At 38.8% G+C, this 16622-nt stretch overlaps 1 protein-coding gene across 2 annotated transcripts in view; it reads left to right on the top strand.

Moving 5' to 3' along the window:
• Positions 1-16622, top strand: part of SORCS2 (sortilin related VPS10 domain containing receptor 2) — a 1187504-nt gene that overhangs the window by 850835 nt on the left and 320047 nt on the right. For both annotated transcript variants that reach the window (XM_089691582.1, XM_089691581.1), the window contains exon 4: positions 15056-15214. In XM_089691582.1, coding sequence (XP_089547708.1) covers positions 15056-15214 — 159 coding nt within the window. The remainder of the gene's footprint in view (positions 1-15055; positions 15215-16622) is intronic.

Here is a 16622-nt window from a genome sequence, read left to right as displayed (position 1 = left end):
TGCTATCAATTTAGTTTTGTTTTATCATCCCCCACTGATGGCCTGTGGTTACATGGGCAGCACAGTGGCTAAATGGGTAGCACTTCCGCCTGGCAGTACTAGGGTCATTGGTTCGAACCCCAACCACGGCACCACCTGCCTGGAGTTTGCATGTTCTCCCTGTGCTTGCGTGGGTTTCCTCCGGGTACTCTGGTTTCCTCCCACTCTCCAAAGACATGCTGGTAGGTTAATTGGCTCCTGTCTAAATTGGCCCTAATATGTGTATGTATGGATGTGATTTAGGGACCTTAGATTGTACGCTCCTTGAGGGTTAGTGACTGATGTGAATGTACAATATATATGTAAAGCGCTGCGTAAATTGACGGCGCTATATAAGTACCTGAAATAAATAAATAAATATTAGAACTTAGGGAAGCATTTTTTTTTAAGAGAGATTGAGTTTTTTTTGTCAAGATTTGTAGCACATAAAATGTGTCGGCTACAGAGGAATAAGGAAAAAACATACAAGCAAGGATATAGAACAGTTATGCTAAATTCGCATAAGTGTAAAGCAGGAAAATGGCAGGAAAACAATGTCTTTTGTATTGTATAGGTGTTTTTCTTGTGATTGAAGTTGGGAAATGAAAAATGCCAATTGAAAAAACTGAGTTCACCGAGATTGTTTATATAAATAAAGCAGAATTTTGTCGCTTCACGTAGAAGGGATTTACTGTGTCCCAGCATTTCCGGGCTTGAGATTGCTTGTATATATCTTCTGGAAAATATGGGTAAAATAATCTATGACTTTACTATTCTCAGAACGATACAACAATTTCAGACAGTGGCCACAAACACATTGACAATTTCTGAACAAGAACATCCTTCGCAGTTATGGATAATTGGTTAATTTTCCTTCTTTCTGCCTCAAATCATGAGCAGCCAGGCCAGGAGACAAGAGGACAACAAGAGAATTCCGCTATTACTTTTCTGCACATGGCAAATGTCAAGCGAAAAAAAAAGATTCTTATAAATATTAATAAAAGATACAGGTTCAAATGCATTTGCATAGTTCATCGTCCTGGATTATTGAATTAAAATTCACACTTTATAGATGGAGTCTGAGTATGCACTGATGCCATTTTCCATCTAGCAAGAGTATAGTCATGACCAGATATTCATTTGTAACATTAAACTCATAAATGGGACAGCATCAAAAAGGTCTAAAGAGAAATGCCATGGTTAAAGGAACAGTTACTGTATGCATATGTGCATACATATAAGTGCAATAAAACAGTAAAATCGTAGAGGAGAAAGGACAGACAGATACCAGTAGACACCAGATTTAGGGAGTTTCTTCTTATCCCTAAAATTTTAAGACAGGCCCCTAAACTTGACTCCTGATGATGGTGTACATGTAATGTCAAATAGTTAAACTAAGGAAGGTGAACACACTATTAATTGGGTTCTTTAGTAAGGGCCATTTGCTGTCATTTGTGGGATGCGTAGTATGGGATTCTCCCACTTCCCAAATTTATACTCATCTTGGGATATGCAGATTAGGACAGGATAGGAAAACTGACCAGCACTGATGTCACTGGAGTGAGTTGCCTCCACTTAACACAATTGAACAGCCCACAGTTACTGGCAGTCCAGAGTGCGTGGAGGATAGACGTTGGCAGTCCCACAGGCTTGGGTTTTAAATGACTTTTCAGTATGGTGTATATTTATAATAGAGGACAATGATGACACATATTTCTAACAGATTTGATTTTATAAATTGTCAATACAATAGATAAAAAAGGTATGTGTGAGCATGGGGAGGTCAATTTTCTAAATTCTGTAAACAATCTTTTCTGTTATCCAATCATGTGAAAAACAAAATACTAATTTTAAATGCACATGATTGGATAATTTAAGTGAATATAAATATAATTTGGTAAAACAGTTTAAATGTGTTCTACTAAAGATATACAGTATCTGGTTACTAATAATTATCTGTAAAATAAAATAGCTAACAAATAATTAAAAATGGCAAACATTAGTTTATAAAAGTAAACAAAAACATTTTTTAATTTTTTTATGGAACTTCTGGGTGTATCATCAACCCCTCCAAGGTAATGGGATTTCCAAATATATTCAGTGCTGAAAGCTTTGCATATATTTCTGTAAATGTTATTATTAACTCTATAATATAAGGCTGCTTTTGTTGGTCCTAATATGTTGATATTTGTTAAATTCAGATTCCAAAACAATAAAATAATTTGAAATTAGCTACCTAAATAGCGAGCCTCTTAATTTCCAAGAACAGAATCTTGAGTAAAATCCACAGAGACCACATCTTATGCGCCAAGCTCCTACTGATCTTTTCTACAGAGAGGCAAATTGTGCAACTTAAATGTCGTTAAATTCAGATCATTTCATCATATATTACAGGGAGGTTTAATCAATCAGAGTGGATTCCTCCTGAGGGCAAAACAGTCTCACAGCTCAAGCCAGTCATGAGCCTTATTAGACTTGCCATCCAGGGTTGATTTGCTGTGTATATATTTGCATGATAACAACGGTACCTCTTAATTTTTGCGTTATGTCCCAAGGACCTCAGTAACAGTTTTTTACAGTTGTCATAGACGAAAAATGTGATGTGGTGACAGACCTAAATTTAAGCAAACAGATGGTAATAATTCGTTCTCAGGAGGTAGCAAAAAGAAGTAAAATATATTAAAAGGCAGCTGGTTGGGTGAGTTCATACAGCGAGCGGCATGCTTGGTGAAACAAGAAAAGGAAGTCAAATAAAAAAAGGCCATCATGTATAAAACGGTTGTTTTAAAAGACTATGTAATGGTTGTTTTAAAAGGCTATGTAAGATACAATTAACCACCAATGTGTTCCCACATATAACTTACCACCATAACTTATTGTTGAGAAGGGACACCCATACCTAAGATGGGCCCAACCCATACTTTTCCAAAATTTTAAACCAGTACCATCTTCAAAGACCCAGAGACCCCTGCTTGCTGTTATGACAATGGAACTGAATGATCAGAACCCTGAGTATAAACAAGAGAAATCATTGGACCACAGTCCATGGACTTTATGGGCACCACACAAACTTTTTATTAAAAATTATACAATCTTTATTTATCCACAATAAAAACAGCATTAAACCTCATCTATAATACAACACAAAGTAGCATCTTGCACCCTTATTTTGATTAGGGTGGTTGTTCCACACTATAAAGATTGCAATATGCTAGTTAAAGGTACATAATAATTATCATAACGTTAACATACAGTTGTGTTCAAAATAATAGCAGTCAGACATCACTAACCTGATCAATCACTGTTTGTGGTAGAAATGATATTTCTACATGGCAAATAATTTACTAGCAGGTGTAGTAGAGTAATAGAAATCCAACAGACCCAACAGTCATGACATGCATGCTGCTGATTCTGTGTAATTGAATCACTAAGTGAAAGGGGCATGTTCAAAATAATAGCAGTGTGGAGTTCTATTAGTGAGGTCATTCATTCTTTGAAAAACAGGTGGCAATTATTGCCCTTATTTAAGGAAGGAAGGCAGCAAATGTTGTACATGCTGGTTACAGTGCATTTCTCTCTGAAATTCTGAGGAAAATGGGTCGTTCCAGACATTGTTCAGAAGAACAGCGTACCTTGATTAAAAAGTTGATTGGAGAGGGGAAAACATATAAAGAAGTGCAGAAAATGAAAGGCTGCTCAGCTAAAATGATCGCAAATGCTTTAAAATGGCAACCAAAACCTGAAAGACGTGGAAAAAAGTGAAAAACTACCATTCGAATGGATAGAAGAAATGGCAAGGACTCAGCCAACAATCAGCTCCAGGAAGATCAAAGAAGGTCTAAAGTTCCCTGTGAGTACTGTTACAATTAGAAGATGCCTATGTGAAGCCAAGCTATCTGCAAGAAGCCCCCGCAAAGTCCCACTGTTGAAAAAAAGACATGTGCTGAAGAGGTTACAATTTGCCAAAGAGCACATTGACTGGCCTAAAGAGAAATGGCGCAACATTTTGTGGACTGATGAAAGTAAGATTGTTCTTTTTGGGTCTAGTGGCCGGAGACAGTTTGTCAGACGACCCCCAAACACTGAATTCAAGCCACAGTACACTGTGAAGACAGTGAAGCATGGTGGTGCAAGCATCATGATATGGGGATGTTTCTCATACTACGGTGTTGGGCCTATTTATCGCATACCAGAGATCATGGATCAGTTTGAATGCATCAGAATACTTGAAGAGGTCATGCTGCCTTATGCTGAAGAGGAAATGCCCTTGAAATGGGTGTTCCAATAAGACAACGACCCCAAACACACCAGTAAACGTGCAACATCTTGGTTCCAGACCAACAAGATTGACGTTATGAAGTGGCCAGCCCAATCCCCGGATCTTAATCCAATAGAAAACTTGTGGGGTGACATAAAAAATGCAGTTTCTGAGGCAAAACCAAGAAATAGAGAAGAACTGTGGAATGTAGTCCAATCATCCTGGGCTGGAATACCTGTTCACAGGTGCCAGAAGTTGGTTGACTCCATGCAACACAGATGTACAGCAGTTCTCAGAAACAGTGCTTATACAACTAAATATTCATTAAGTGATTCAAAGGAAAGCAAAATCTTCAAACATTTTTCATTTTATATAGTGAATGTTTGAGTTTGTAAAGAAGAATACAAACTGCTATTTTTTTGAACAGTCTAATATTCACTTTTCTTCAATTTGTTAGAGGAACAACACAAATTTGATATATTTTTCTTCATGTTTTGATTTGGAATAGAATGTGTAGTGTTCCCAATGCATTTGTGTGTATGGAAATAAAAGCTATTAGAAGGATTTTGAGCTTTATTCACTTTTTTCAACACACTATTATTTTGAACACAACTGTATATCGGGGGTGTCATCAGGGCTGGTGCTAGACTAATTTGCACGCTAGGCAAGACCAGCTACTTGCACCTCCCCCCAGTAAATAAATAAAAAATTTTAATAACAGTAGAAAATATTCAATCAACAAAACATGAAACTGCTAAATTTCTTTTAATATGCAAAAATAAGTGCCATACGATGCCACCAGCGCCAATATTAAAGACAAAATCAGTGTCACTGATGGACTGTATCTGTGGCTGGCAGTGGCAGGGTGACCGTTGCAGTGAGTGGAGGAAGATGGATCCACACTCTGACAGATCCCAGGCTGGAATTCCCCAGGCAATGGGGGAAGCTAAAACACTGTGACAGCAGGCAGCCCAGCCCACACAGAGAACACCTGAACTGAGCGATCCCACACAGTGACAGATCTGACACAACACACCACCACCAACACTGACACAGATCAGCAGGCTCAGCAGGCACTAAAGGAGCAGGCTTTGGGATCGTGAAGATGTCATCACTCACTGACACATTGCACGTGTGATGGCCGGGTTACACTCACACAGACACGAGACATCAGGGTCAGACATTACCTTCCTCCGCAGGCGCAGCTCCACCTCCACTGATGAATGGGAAGAGAAGGGCTGGAACTCCACAGTGATCAGCAGCCACCAGCCAGCATGCAGTAAGGGACTGAGTCTGAGAGGAACACTGGAAGGAGCGGCAGCTCAGCTGCTACACTGGCCCAGACACTCGACATCTTCTGTCTTTTCTTCCTCCCCTCTTCCGCCCCTTACCTCAGCTAGAGGATCATTCTTGACATGGTGGCGTCCCACACAGTGAGAGTGCCGGCAAAATGCTGGGTCCAGGCGCCCCTAGGTGGCAGTGTGCCCTAGGCGGCCGCCTAGTTTGGATAGTGGAAACACCGGCCCTGGATGTCATCAATCATTCACATAAATCTCGACATGTTTTGCATTGTTAAGGTGTACAGATTATATTGCCACAACCAACATCAGCAGTGAAATATCCCAATGGAATATTCCTTCCTGAGGACATGTGAATGCGTGAAATGCAGTTGAGTGGTTGACATCACTTCCAGGTCCATCCCCTATGTCTCTTCGTGTCTATGGATCGCACGCCGTCTCCGGTGCTTGTGAGCGACGGTGCGGTATCCCATGGACAAGTGAGCTGTTGCCTTTCCAAAAGCACTTTTCATGTGTGCAGACATATATGTTTTTTAACTTTTTTAGTCCAATATACATACTACACTATATACTTTCCATCTTTTGGGGCTCTTACATTTTCCGTACCTGATAAATGAATACTGCCAGGGACTAACAGGAGAAGATTGAATGAAGCTGTCTGAAAGCCTGGATCTAAGTCAAATTTATTAAGGTATCTTAACTTAAATTTCATTGTACAACAATGAATGCAGAAATGTAACTGTACATGACACACAATATTAAGTTGATGTAATTTCCAACATTATCATTTCAACACAACTCATGAAAGTAGGTTTTTAAATGAAAAAGTTTATTTAAACCAATAAATTAGGATTTTTATCTTGGAAATACACATTTAATTAAGTGGTGGTAACAGGTCGCTTGAGTTATTTTTTAGAGTGTATGTACTGCACCTTTTTTTAATCACAAACATAATTTCAATTCTTACCTGCTGGTTTTCTATAGACACTGACATGGGTTGCTGTGGCACCTTTCTCAAATGAAATGTGGAGTGCTAGGCAAAAGAGCAGGCTTGATATAGTCACATGATCAGACCTAGTGTTGTGATTGGTGAACCCTGCATCTCCAAATGTATTCCCAGCCGAGGAAGGGATGACTGTAGTACAGCTAAGAACAGTAAGGAGATTGGTAATTGTTAAAGATTCAATATAAGTTTTTTACAGCTCTGTATCCTAGGGGACAAAGTAATTGTAATACTTTGTCCGATGTTTCTAGTTATGAGGTCTGCCCTGACCCCCCACCTCCTCTCCTGCCATACCCAGTGTGACAACAGCTATGAAGGAGATGGCTGCTTCATAGCTGCAGTTTTTCTTGGCTGTGATCACTTTCCTGAAACAAGCAATGGGAAGAGGAGGAATGCAGAGGGAAGGGGGACATGCCAGCTTTTGCATTCCTATTGCTGCTTCTTGTCTGAATAGGTGCCACTTCACATATATGTGGATTAAATGCGGTTTAAACCGCATCCAAACCACATGACATGTGAAATAACATTGCTTCCTATGGTGCCTGTACACATATGTCCCATGCACTGGCAGTGCAGATTCAGTGCAGATTGAAAAGGAGTCATGTACGATTTCGAAGCAGTGCCTTCAGGTTCAGGTGCAGATTACAGGATATTGACTTCTATGGGAAGCATTTCTAAACCGCATTTCAGCAATTGTGAAGAGGATAAAATCCTGACCTGAAACTGACCTAAACCTGTCCTGAACCGCTGAACAACTGCTGTATCAATTAACTGTGAAAGCTGAGCTTCAATCCACACCGCACATGTGTGAATCCCAGCCAAGACAAGGTGGAGCTGTGAACAGCAGTCTCTTTCATATCTGTTGTTGGATTGACCTCAGCTTGAGGGAAGAGGGACAAGTCAGTATTCACAATTTCATGTAAAAAGAACTTAGAAACATAGGACAATGTACCACATGTACTTTGACCCATAGGAAACAGAACTGTAAAAATGTATAATGATAGATCTTCTCTAAAGCTGAGCAAATGTTATCTAAATGCAAAAGACATAGCCATTCTTACTCGAATCTTGGTGTTCTTTGTGTATTTCTTCCAGATCTGTGCAGTAATACTGGCTGACAGTTTGTGTAGGAACTTCCTGTAATAAGGACCGGCCATTACTGCTCTCTCGCCTTGTGTAGGGTGACTGCTCTTGTGTCCACCCCCTACTGTAGTTTTCTGCAGGCAGCCTGTTGTAGGTGGAGCCTGCTGGGTCCCTCCCATAGCTCTGCTTTCTGCACAGACCATATACAGCATTGTGATCATGTAAATACTGCTTTTACAAGGTAATATCTAGGTTTGAATAGGCATTTGCAGCACACAAAGTGTATTCTTTGTGGCTTTTGAGGAATATATTTAAAGCGGAGTTCCACCCAAAAGGGGAAGTTCCGCTTTAAAGATTGGCCCCCTGCTCCCCATTAAGGATTGGCACCTTTGGGGAGCGGGGGGGGAACAGGTACCTGAATTTGATGGGTACCCGCACCCACATCCGCTGCGATCGCCTAGGTGATCGGAAACGGAAGTTGTTCTCTTACCCTCCATCCCTAAAGTCTTGTGGAACACATGACAGGACCCAGAAGACAGCGGGGCCATTCAGGAAGCGCAGCGCTATGCGTGCATGTGCAGTGGGCACCCAGCTGTGAAGCCGCAAGCTGTCACAGCCGGGTAGCCACACTGAAGATGCCGGTGCCTGGAATACAGGACGGCTGGTGAAACAGGCTGCAGCGGGGGCAACGCGGGATTGGGGGACAGGTGAGTGGCTGTTTTTTAAAAGTCAGCAGCTACAGTTTTTGTAGCTGCTGACTTTTATTTTTTTACAGAGTGAGTGGAACTCCGCTTTAAGTGAAAGTTTTTGCTTTAATATAGTAAATTTATGGACTGTTTAGTATAGCAGTTATAGCAATTTATATACAATGGTGGGCGCATACTAAACTAATTCTCTTTGCCCAGTTCATGGGCTTAGCTAACTTGCATATCAGTAGACCTTACACAGCTTCAGAAAGTGAGACATGATTAGTAATAAACTATAGATAGAGCTTTAAAAAATGTTTGTTTTAGACTAGAGTTACTCTTAATACAAAGGAAAAGTACAATGATGTGTGTAACCATAGCAACCAGTCAAAAAATCAACTTCATTACTCCAACTACACCAAACAAGCTAGTTGTTATGGTTACTAGTACATCAGTGCTCTTTGCACCATGCTATCAAAAAAAGTGAATGTTCTACCAGGAGGTAACCTGGATCTACGTATTTATCTCCAGAGGTCATTGTAGCCCACAAATTGCTGTGATGTGCTATTTTCATTTGTCTTAATAATCGCCCACTTCTTTTATACGCACATTTTCCTCAGGTAATTTCCTCAAAGCAAGACAAAGAGTCCTTTTTTTTGCGCTTGAGTTATGCAGAGAGCTTTTAATTTACTTTTAATTATGTAGAAGGCTTCTTCATTTGTCTCAATGTATCCATTTTTACACCAATCCTCTAAAGGCGTTCACTAAATCGACATTAATACCACTTTGTGCCAGGTTTGTTAATGTTGGATAGTTCTCATCCTAACATTGTCTCTTGGCATCATTTAAATAATTAAGTCTGTGCTAGAGCAGCCTATGTAGTTTGCAAATGGCTGGAACTTCCCCGATACTTTTAGAATATGTTGTGCCCACTTTATAAATGTCATCTATTGTGGAAACTCCTGACTGGTTTAAATTCTTAAGGCAAAGCGCAGCCTCCACTTTTTGCCATTGTGTTTGACATGAAAATGGGTGTAGTACCTAAAAGGGCTCCACATAGGATGACAGACATTGGATTGTTGGATCTTTTGGTGGGCTTCAGGTTGACACATGCCACTGTCTAGTTAGGTCCCCAATAACCAGGCTTCTATGTAACTTTAAGGAGACCAGCAATGACGGCAAGCTGAACCAATGAACTGTAAAAATATACCATGCTTGGAATTCTTCCTTAAAGTGGTTGTAAAGGCTGAAGTTTTTTTACACATGAAGGTAAAAGACCTTCAGTATTCAGCTCCCCCTCAGCCCCCCTAATTTCTACCTAAGCCCGAACTTGATCCAGAGCTGTGCACAACAGCACCGGCTCTCCTGTGTCTCTGCATTCTCATCGACGGAGACACAGCAGAGGGAGCCAATGGTTCCCGCTGCTGTTAATCACAGCCATTGAGTAGGGAGAAGGGGCAGGACCGAGCCATGGGAGCAAGCATGCACGAGTGCCCCCATAACAAGCAGCTTGCTGTGGGGGCACTTAGCAGGAGGGAGGGACCAGAAAATCCAACAGGGGACCCAAGAAAAGGAGGATTCGAGCTGCTCTGTACAAAACCACTTCACAGATCAGGTAATTCTAACATGTTTGTTACTTAAAAAAAAATGTGTACCTTGAGTATCATTTTAAGTAAACATCCTGGTGTGAAATATATTTATTCTCTATCAATTGGAAATAGGCTTGTTCCCAGGGAAAAGAATAGGAATAAAGGTTGACCGGTGAAATCTGCAGGTTCCTGCATGGAAACCCTAGTGGGCTCCATGCTGCAGGCACTACAGGCATCTTGTGAAACACCCGAGCCGGTAGGAAAAGAGTTAATGCACACTCCAGTTTGTTTACACTCAGAACAAAGTTGGTAACTGTGGCGGGGAGACCTCAAGGGTCCCTTGGGTCCCAAAGAGATGATAGAAGCTAAGAGTCAATTTTAGAGATTAATATTCTTCAACCATGTAAAAAAAAAACTGATAGTTTTCTACTTGTAAAACACAGAGTGGTAAAAAAAAGGTTTTCATTTCCAGTCACGTACATATTCTTCATTTTATGGGAAGTATAAGAAATCATGTTTGAATGCTTTCCTCCAACTGTGACTAAAATCAGAGGTGTGCCTTCATGCGTACTATCACAAATAAAACCGCAGCTTTAGAGCAGAAATAGATAGATCGTCACGTTAAGTTGTTGCTGCTGGAACTGCGTTCGGCCTTTCAGACTTAGCAGGAATAATGCTCTCCAGTGTAGGAACAGGAGCGTTCTATTATAAACCATTTCAAAATTATGTTTCAAGGGGTATTATCCCTATCAACTTGATTAACTCTCCTGGTTCTGCATCTCTGACTGTATTCTCTAATATGGAATACTTTCTAAGCCTAGGTACTGTAGCTTAATTTTTCAATGCCTAAAAACATTTAAGAAAACAAATCTTTTGGCAGCTAAAAATGATCTGTCTTTAAGCAAACCTGAAGCTTCCGAGAAAAACATATGATGCAATGCTCTGTGAGCCAATTAAGCTCTATTACATTTCACAGCGCTGTCAATCTTAGATGCCATTAGGAACTGGGAGCTTGCTTAGTGTAAAGGAGAGCAAAGAGATGACTCTATAGCTTGGTGCACATGGGGGGGTAAAAATAGACTGCTGATCTGCGTTTATACCCACCCAACTGCCCACCTAAAATAAACATGGCAGCTGAAGAGGTTTATAAACATGCCAGAGCCTTAATGCTTTGCAGGTGCGGCAAAGTTATCTTGACATGTTAAATTTGACAGGCTCAAGGTTGTAGCATGTTATTTCAATGCCAAATCCCCTTTCAGATGGAAAAAACAGCCATAAAAACAAGCATTCAGGGGACATTTCCACCTTCTGAACGCCTGAAAATCGCCGTTAAAAAGGCTTGGGCCAGGACAGTGATCAAGATGTGGTGCTTTACTGCAATAGAAAAAAGCAAGGTCACCCACCTGACTAGACGAGGTCATTTGTGTGTGGGTTACAAGGGTGGTTTCACAGATTTCTAAGACCACGTATGAGCTAATGGGCAATATTGTCAGTAAGTCCATAGAAGAAAAGCAACTACAATTGCTGTTCAAGCAAAAGTGATTTATCTCAGTTTAGAGCATATCGGAAATGAAAAACGTTTACTTTAGAGATTTCTTTAGAGCAAGAAATGGTTAAAACCCTTCCAATCTTTTGTTATTAGAAAATCCACCCAGCACTGTACCCATAAACCCAATAATGAGGTGCTCAGTGTACGGCGACACCACATTATAGCTCAATTATAAGAAATAGCCAACACACTGCCCATGTATCACACAAATTTATTAAGGTCCAAATGCAAAAGTTGTCCAGTAGAAAAGTTAAGAAGGCACCAATTTTAATGGATGCTAGGTGCCTTCTACCTTATTTTTCTATGATCACTTTTGCATTTGACCTCAGTAAGTTTTTGAGGTACATGGAGAATGTTTGGGATGTTTCTTGTAACTTAGATTTTTAATGATGTCTTTTTCCCTGCTGTGGAAATTCACTTTCTCTATTAGTACTGGTGATATTGTTAAAATGGAGAGAATGTAATGGGAAACCCTCAATTTTATAGCTTCTGGCAGAGGAGGTGAGAGGTATCTTCCAATAGGGATGCTTATTTCTGTAACAGCTGTCCAATAGGGGATTCCCCCTCACTCTGGAGAGATGTACTGTACTTTTTACTTTCTGTTGTGCCTCTGGGAAAGGAAGTAAAGAGAATCTCCAAATCTCTTTTCTACATGACAAGTGTTTTAACCAATCCCTACCATGTAAAAAAAAAGAAAGGTTCATGTTAAAGCAGAAATCAGCAATTAGTTAAACTCTACTCTTGCAGTTGGCCTTCCCCCAGCACTGCAAGAGTTAAATGTTTATGTAGTCTAGGGATGCATGGGTAAGGTGGATTATTTCTCCCAACCCCTCACTCCATTATTGTTCTCCAACCGTGGGCCAACTGTGTGCATCATCATGTACAGTGCATGGCTAATAACCCTGCATTGTACATGAGGATGCAAGCTTGTAACTGGGGTTCAAAGTGCTTTAAAGAGGATGCTGTGTGAAACCAGTTGCATAGAACGAGAGAGCCTGGCAGGCCAGAAACAATGTAAGTATTATATCTTATCCCTGCACCCCTAGACTAAATGAGCATTTAACCTTTGCAGTGCAGTGTTCATTTTGGATAATTCCAGGAGTTTAGGTTTAAAGACTTCTTAATTCTCCTGGATGTTAAGTTCAGTAAATTTGAATATATCACAAACCTACCTACCGAATGTATTGTAAATAAAAAAATGGGTGCTTTTTGGAGTTTAATTTTTATTTATAGCTTTTTATATCAAGCCAATGTACAGTTTAAGTTCACCTCTTATTGTTATTGGTGCTGTTGGCTTCTATCAATATACATATTTCAATGTGGTGGTTCATGGAATCATTTTACCCACCCACTGCAAATGCCCATAGTACTGATTTGGTCACTTTAGGTTTTTCCTACTGCCCTTTACTTTACTGAATAAGCCTGACAGCGCACAGTTAAAGAGCCATATAGGACATCATAATCAGTCAAGTATAATAAATCCCATTAACCTGGCATGTACATTTTATATATCACAAGAATGTATTTTAGAATGATTGCTTGCACTGGGAACCATCTGCTCAGCTAAATGAGAAGGATTCGGCCCCAAACAGATATTTTGTGTGTCTTGCCAGTTCATTTTCGAAGGTCAAGGTCTGTAGAATGTGTGAAAGCTCTGAGCAATCTAGCACATTAGAAGAATTATATCCGGTGACCTACTGAAGGAGATCTGAGATTTAGAGGATAAATCCCACTTCATAAATATCCTGGAGGAGAGATATGACTCTTCCAGCTCCTCTAATTAACTCCAACAGACTGAACGTACCAATATTCACACATATTGGATCACTTAAATGACAAAATGTATGAAAGAGAAACACTTGTATGTGCTGCCTCTAAAATTGTAACCTCAGGACAGATGTTATATAATAAAATGAGGTCATTATGTAATCAGTGTTTGTCCGTCTGCTGTTCCTGTGGTGGCTATTGATTCAGTATTTGATCTCAAATTAACCTAAAAGGGTTTTTTGTTAGTTTTGGAAGGGTATAACAACTATCAAGTTTTATTTTTGTCTGTGTTCTCATTGGGGACATTTTCCCGCACCTATCTGGTGACAGCCTGTCACACCATGACACACAAAGACATGAAGTTGGAGAATATTTCTACAATGGGGGCACATAAATTAAAATGTTCTAACCCTTCCACACTCCACTGAAAATCGAGTTGAGCTTTGAGACACATAGGGATATACTTCTGCTTAAAAAATGCACATACTGTATGTAAAGCACAGAGGATGGTTTTCAAGTGTTCATAGTGCCTTTTTGGCTTTGGGACTTGAAGTCGCTTCAAGAGCTTGAAGCCAGTAGAGAGCTATTATTCTAAATGAAAGACCAGACTAACATTAAAAGCTCGTAGGAGACCCTGCATGTGTGACCTGACTTTCCTGATCTGCATACTTGGTCTAGGTCAGTAACTAATGAAATACTGAAGATAGAGAGTAACCTAATAGCTAGGCAAATAGCATTACCAAAATAATGTAAATAAACCCGCGCCTAAACCCAATAAAAAACGTAATTAGTGCTGCTGTTCATTGATGAGAAAACATTAAAAAAAATTATAAACTAAAAACACAGCGCAAAAATTATTAAAATAAAGTAATTAATCAATTGTGCATAATAATCATAAATAAACAAATATGAATATATGCAAAGATATAAATATAAATTATAAACGAATATCACTTGTTTGGGACTTTGGACATTTTGTATATTTTTCACATATATTTATACAGATTTGAGACTTTGTATATTTTTTCATATCTTCACACACACATATATATATATATTATTTATTTATATATTCACATATATTCATATTTGTTTATGATTATTATGCACAATTAATTCATTTAATTATTTATTTTATTAATTTGTGCGCTGTGTTTCCAAATAGCATTAGCAGAATGAGCAATGGCAACCCATATACTTTTCTAAAGAAAGGTTGACTTCAAGGGGCATATTTATAAAAACATTTGCATAGCTTTTCATCCATCAAAAATTGGGGAAATGGGGTAGATACTGCATTATGGCATTATTGCTGACTATCATAGGAAACAGCTATGCTCCTCAGCTCCATCTAGCAACCATAATGCGGCATTTTCCAAATTTACACATTTAATCTGCAGAGAATATAACCTGAGAACATTTGATTTTGCCCAGTTCACAAAGAAACATATGCAATTGCAATGGCAAATGTTTTATAAGTTCACCCTAAGTATCTTTTGCTTTTCTGATCATGTGAAATGAAAACATATTCAGTGAATGTTATTATAACCTCATCTAAGTAAATCTATTTTTGAAGAAGACATTTGTGTGGACAACCCACCTCTGCTACCTTCTTTGACACAAACACAGACACACGCTGAGTTTCTTCACACAAAGAGCATGCTGTCGTTATTGGAATGTCGTTTCATTGTAAAACAGTCACAGTTGACCAAGTTTATATTTATACAGAGCCCGTGCAATTACATTAATTACTTCCTTTTGTAAATTGGCATGTTCTAATATTGTTTTTCTTTTTCACTCTTCTCAGATTATTCTTGTCAGCTCCTCAATCTCCGAACAATGCCTTTTCACAAGCAGCGATGAAGGGACAACCTTTCAAAAACATTTGATTACCTTCTCTGTGGAGACCCTCATCTTTCATCCAAAGGAGGAGGACAAGTTGCTTGCGTACACGAAAGATGCCAAGGTAATGGCTTGTTTATGTTTATTTCATTTAAAGGATAATTAAACGCAATGACAAAAATGTAATTCATTGTGGCTTACCAGTCCTTGGATGTGTTGAACATTTTTAGCAAGGACAGAAAATACCTGTTGATCTCGGCAGAAATTCAGTGTCCTTGTCAATTCCTGTGACCTGAACTAATAGAACAAACAATGTTATCTTTTTTCTGTAAACTATTAAACTCCCCATCATCCATTTAATGAAGTTGTAAAAAGGCAGATGTCTGTTGCCCAGGGTAACAGCCATGGTTCCCTCCATAGATACAGTGCATGAGCGAATGTAGATACCCAGGCATAGGAAGTGTTATTTGCAGAATTGTAAGTAAAAATAAAGGAGAAGGGATTAAAAAAAAATAAAATCAAGGGAACCACCTCATCAAATAATTAATAAGATGCAACACATTATTTATTATTATTATTTATTTTTTTTAAGGTCTAGATATTTTAATTTTTGCTTTTTTTTATGTTCTCAAAAAAGTATCACCAAATCCCTGAGACTTGCGTGGGAAGAAGAGTGAAAAAAAGTCTGAAAAATTGCAGTAAATAAAAGTATGACCATTGTTGGGGTTCAATTACCCATTGCATGCTTGATCATCAAAGAAAATTGTTTGCTGTCATGGAGCACATTTTGGGAACTAGAGATATGTACAGCAAAAAACTTTGTTTGGTTTCAGTTTCATTCGCTAAGACAACCATTTAGTTTCGTCATATTCGTTATCTTAGAATGATTCGTTTTCAGAATTTGTTTCGTATATTCAGATTTGTTTTGTTTATTCATTATTCCAAATAGATTAGTATTTTCGGAAATTATTTTGGAAAATTCAGATTAATTTTTTAAGTTATTATGATATTATGATATTTCCACACTTGCTTGTGACTTTGATGCAACTTGCTTTCAAGTTTTTGGTGCAACTTACTTGCGATTTTGATGGGACTTGCTTGCGACTTTGATGTTTTGCTTGGCTTTGCACAATCATAATACCACTGTATACCACTGTGACAATATTATTAAACTTACAAAACCCTCTGAAGTTGCAAAATAATGAAACAAATGAATATGAATGAATTTGTTGTTTTCGTTATAATTTACAGTCATGGCTAAAAATGTTGGCACCCCTGCATTTCTGTCAGTTAATGCACCACTTCACCAAGAAAATTGTTGCAATTACAAATGTTTATTTCTTTTGTTTGTATTGGTATGATGCAAAAAAGTGGAGAAACAAAAAAACAAATCTGACAAATTCCATGCAAAACTCCAAAAATGGACTGGATAAAATTATTGGCACCCTCAATTTAATATTTGGTAGCACACCCCTTTGGAAAAAATAACTGAATTCAATCACTTCTTGTAGCCATCAATGAGTTTCTTATAC

Source organism: Staurois parvus, unplaced genomic scaffold (assembly GCF_062004578.1).
Source record: "Staurois parvus isolate SC_StPar_1 unplaced genomic scaffold, SC_StPar_1.0 ptg000564l, whole genome shotgun sequence".
Lineage (NCBI taxonomy): Eukaryota > Metazoa > Chordata > Amphibia > Anura > Ranidae > Staurois > Staurois parvus.
This window is presented reverse-complemented; position numbering and strand designations above follow the sequence as displayed.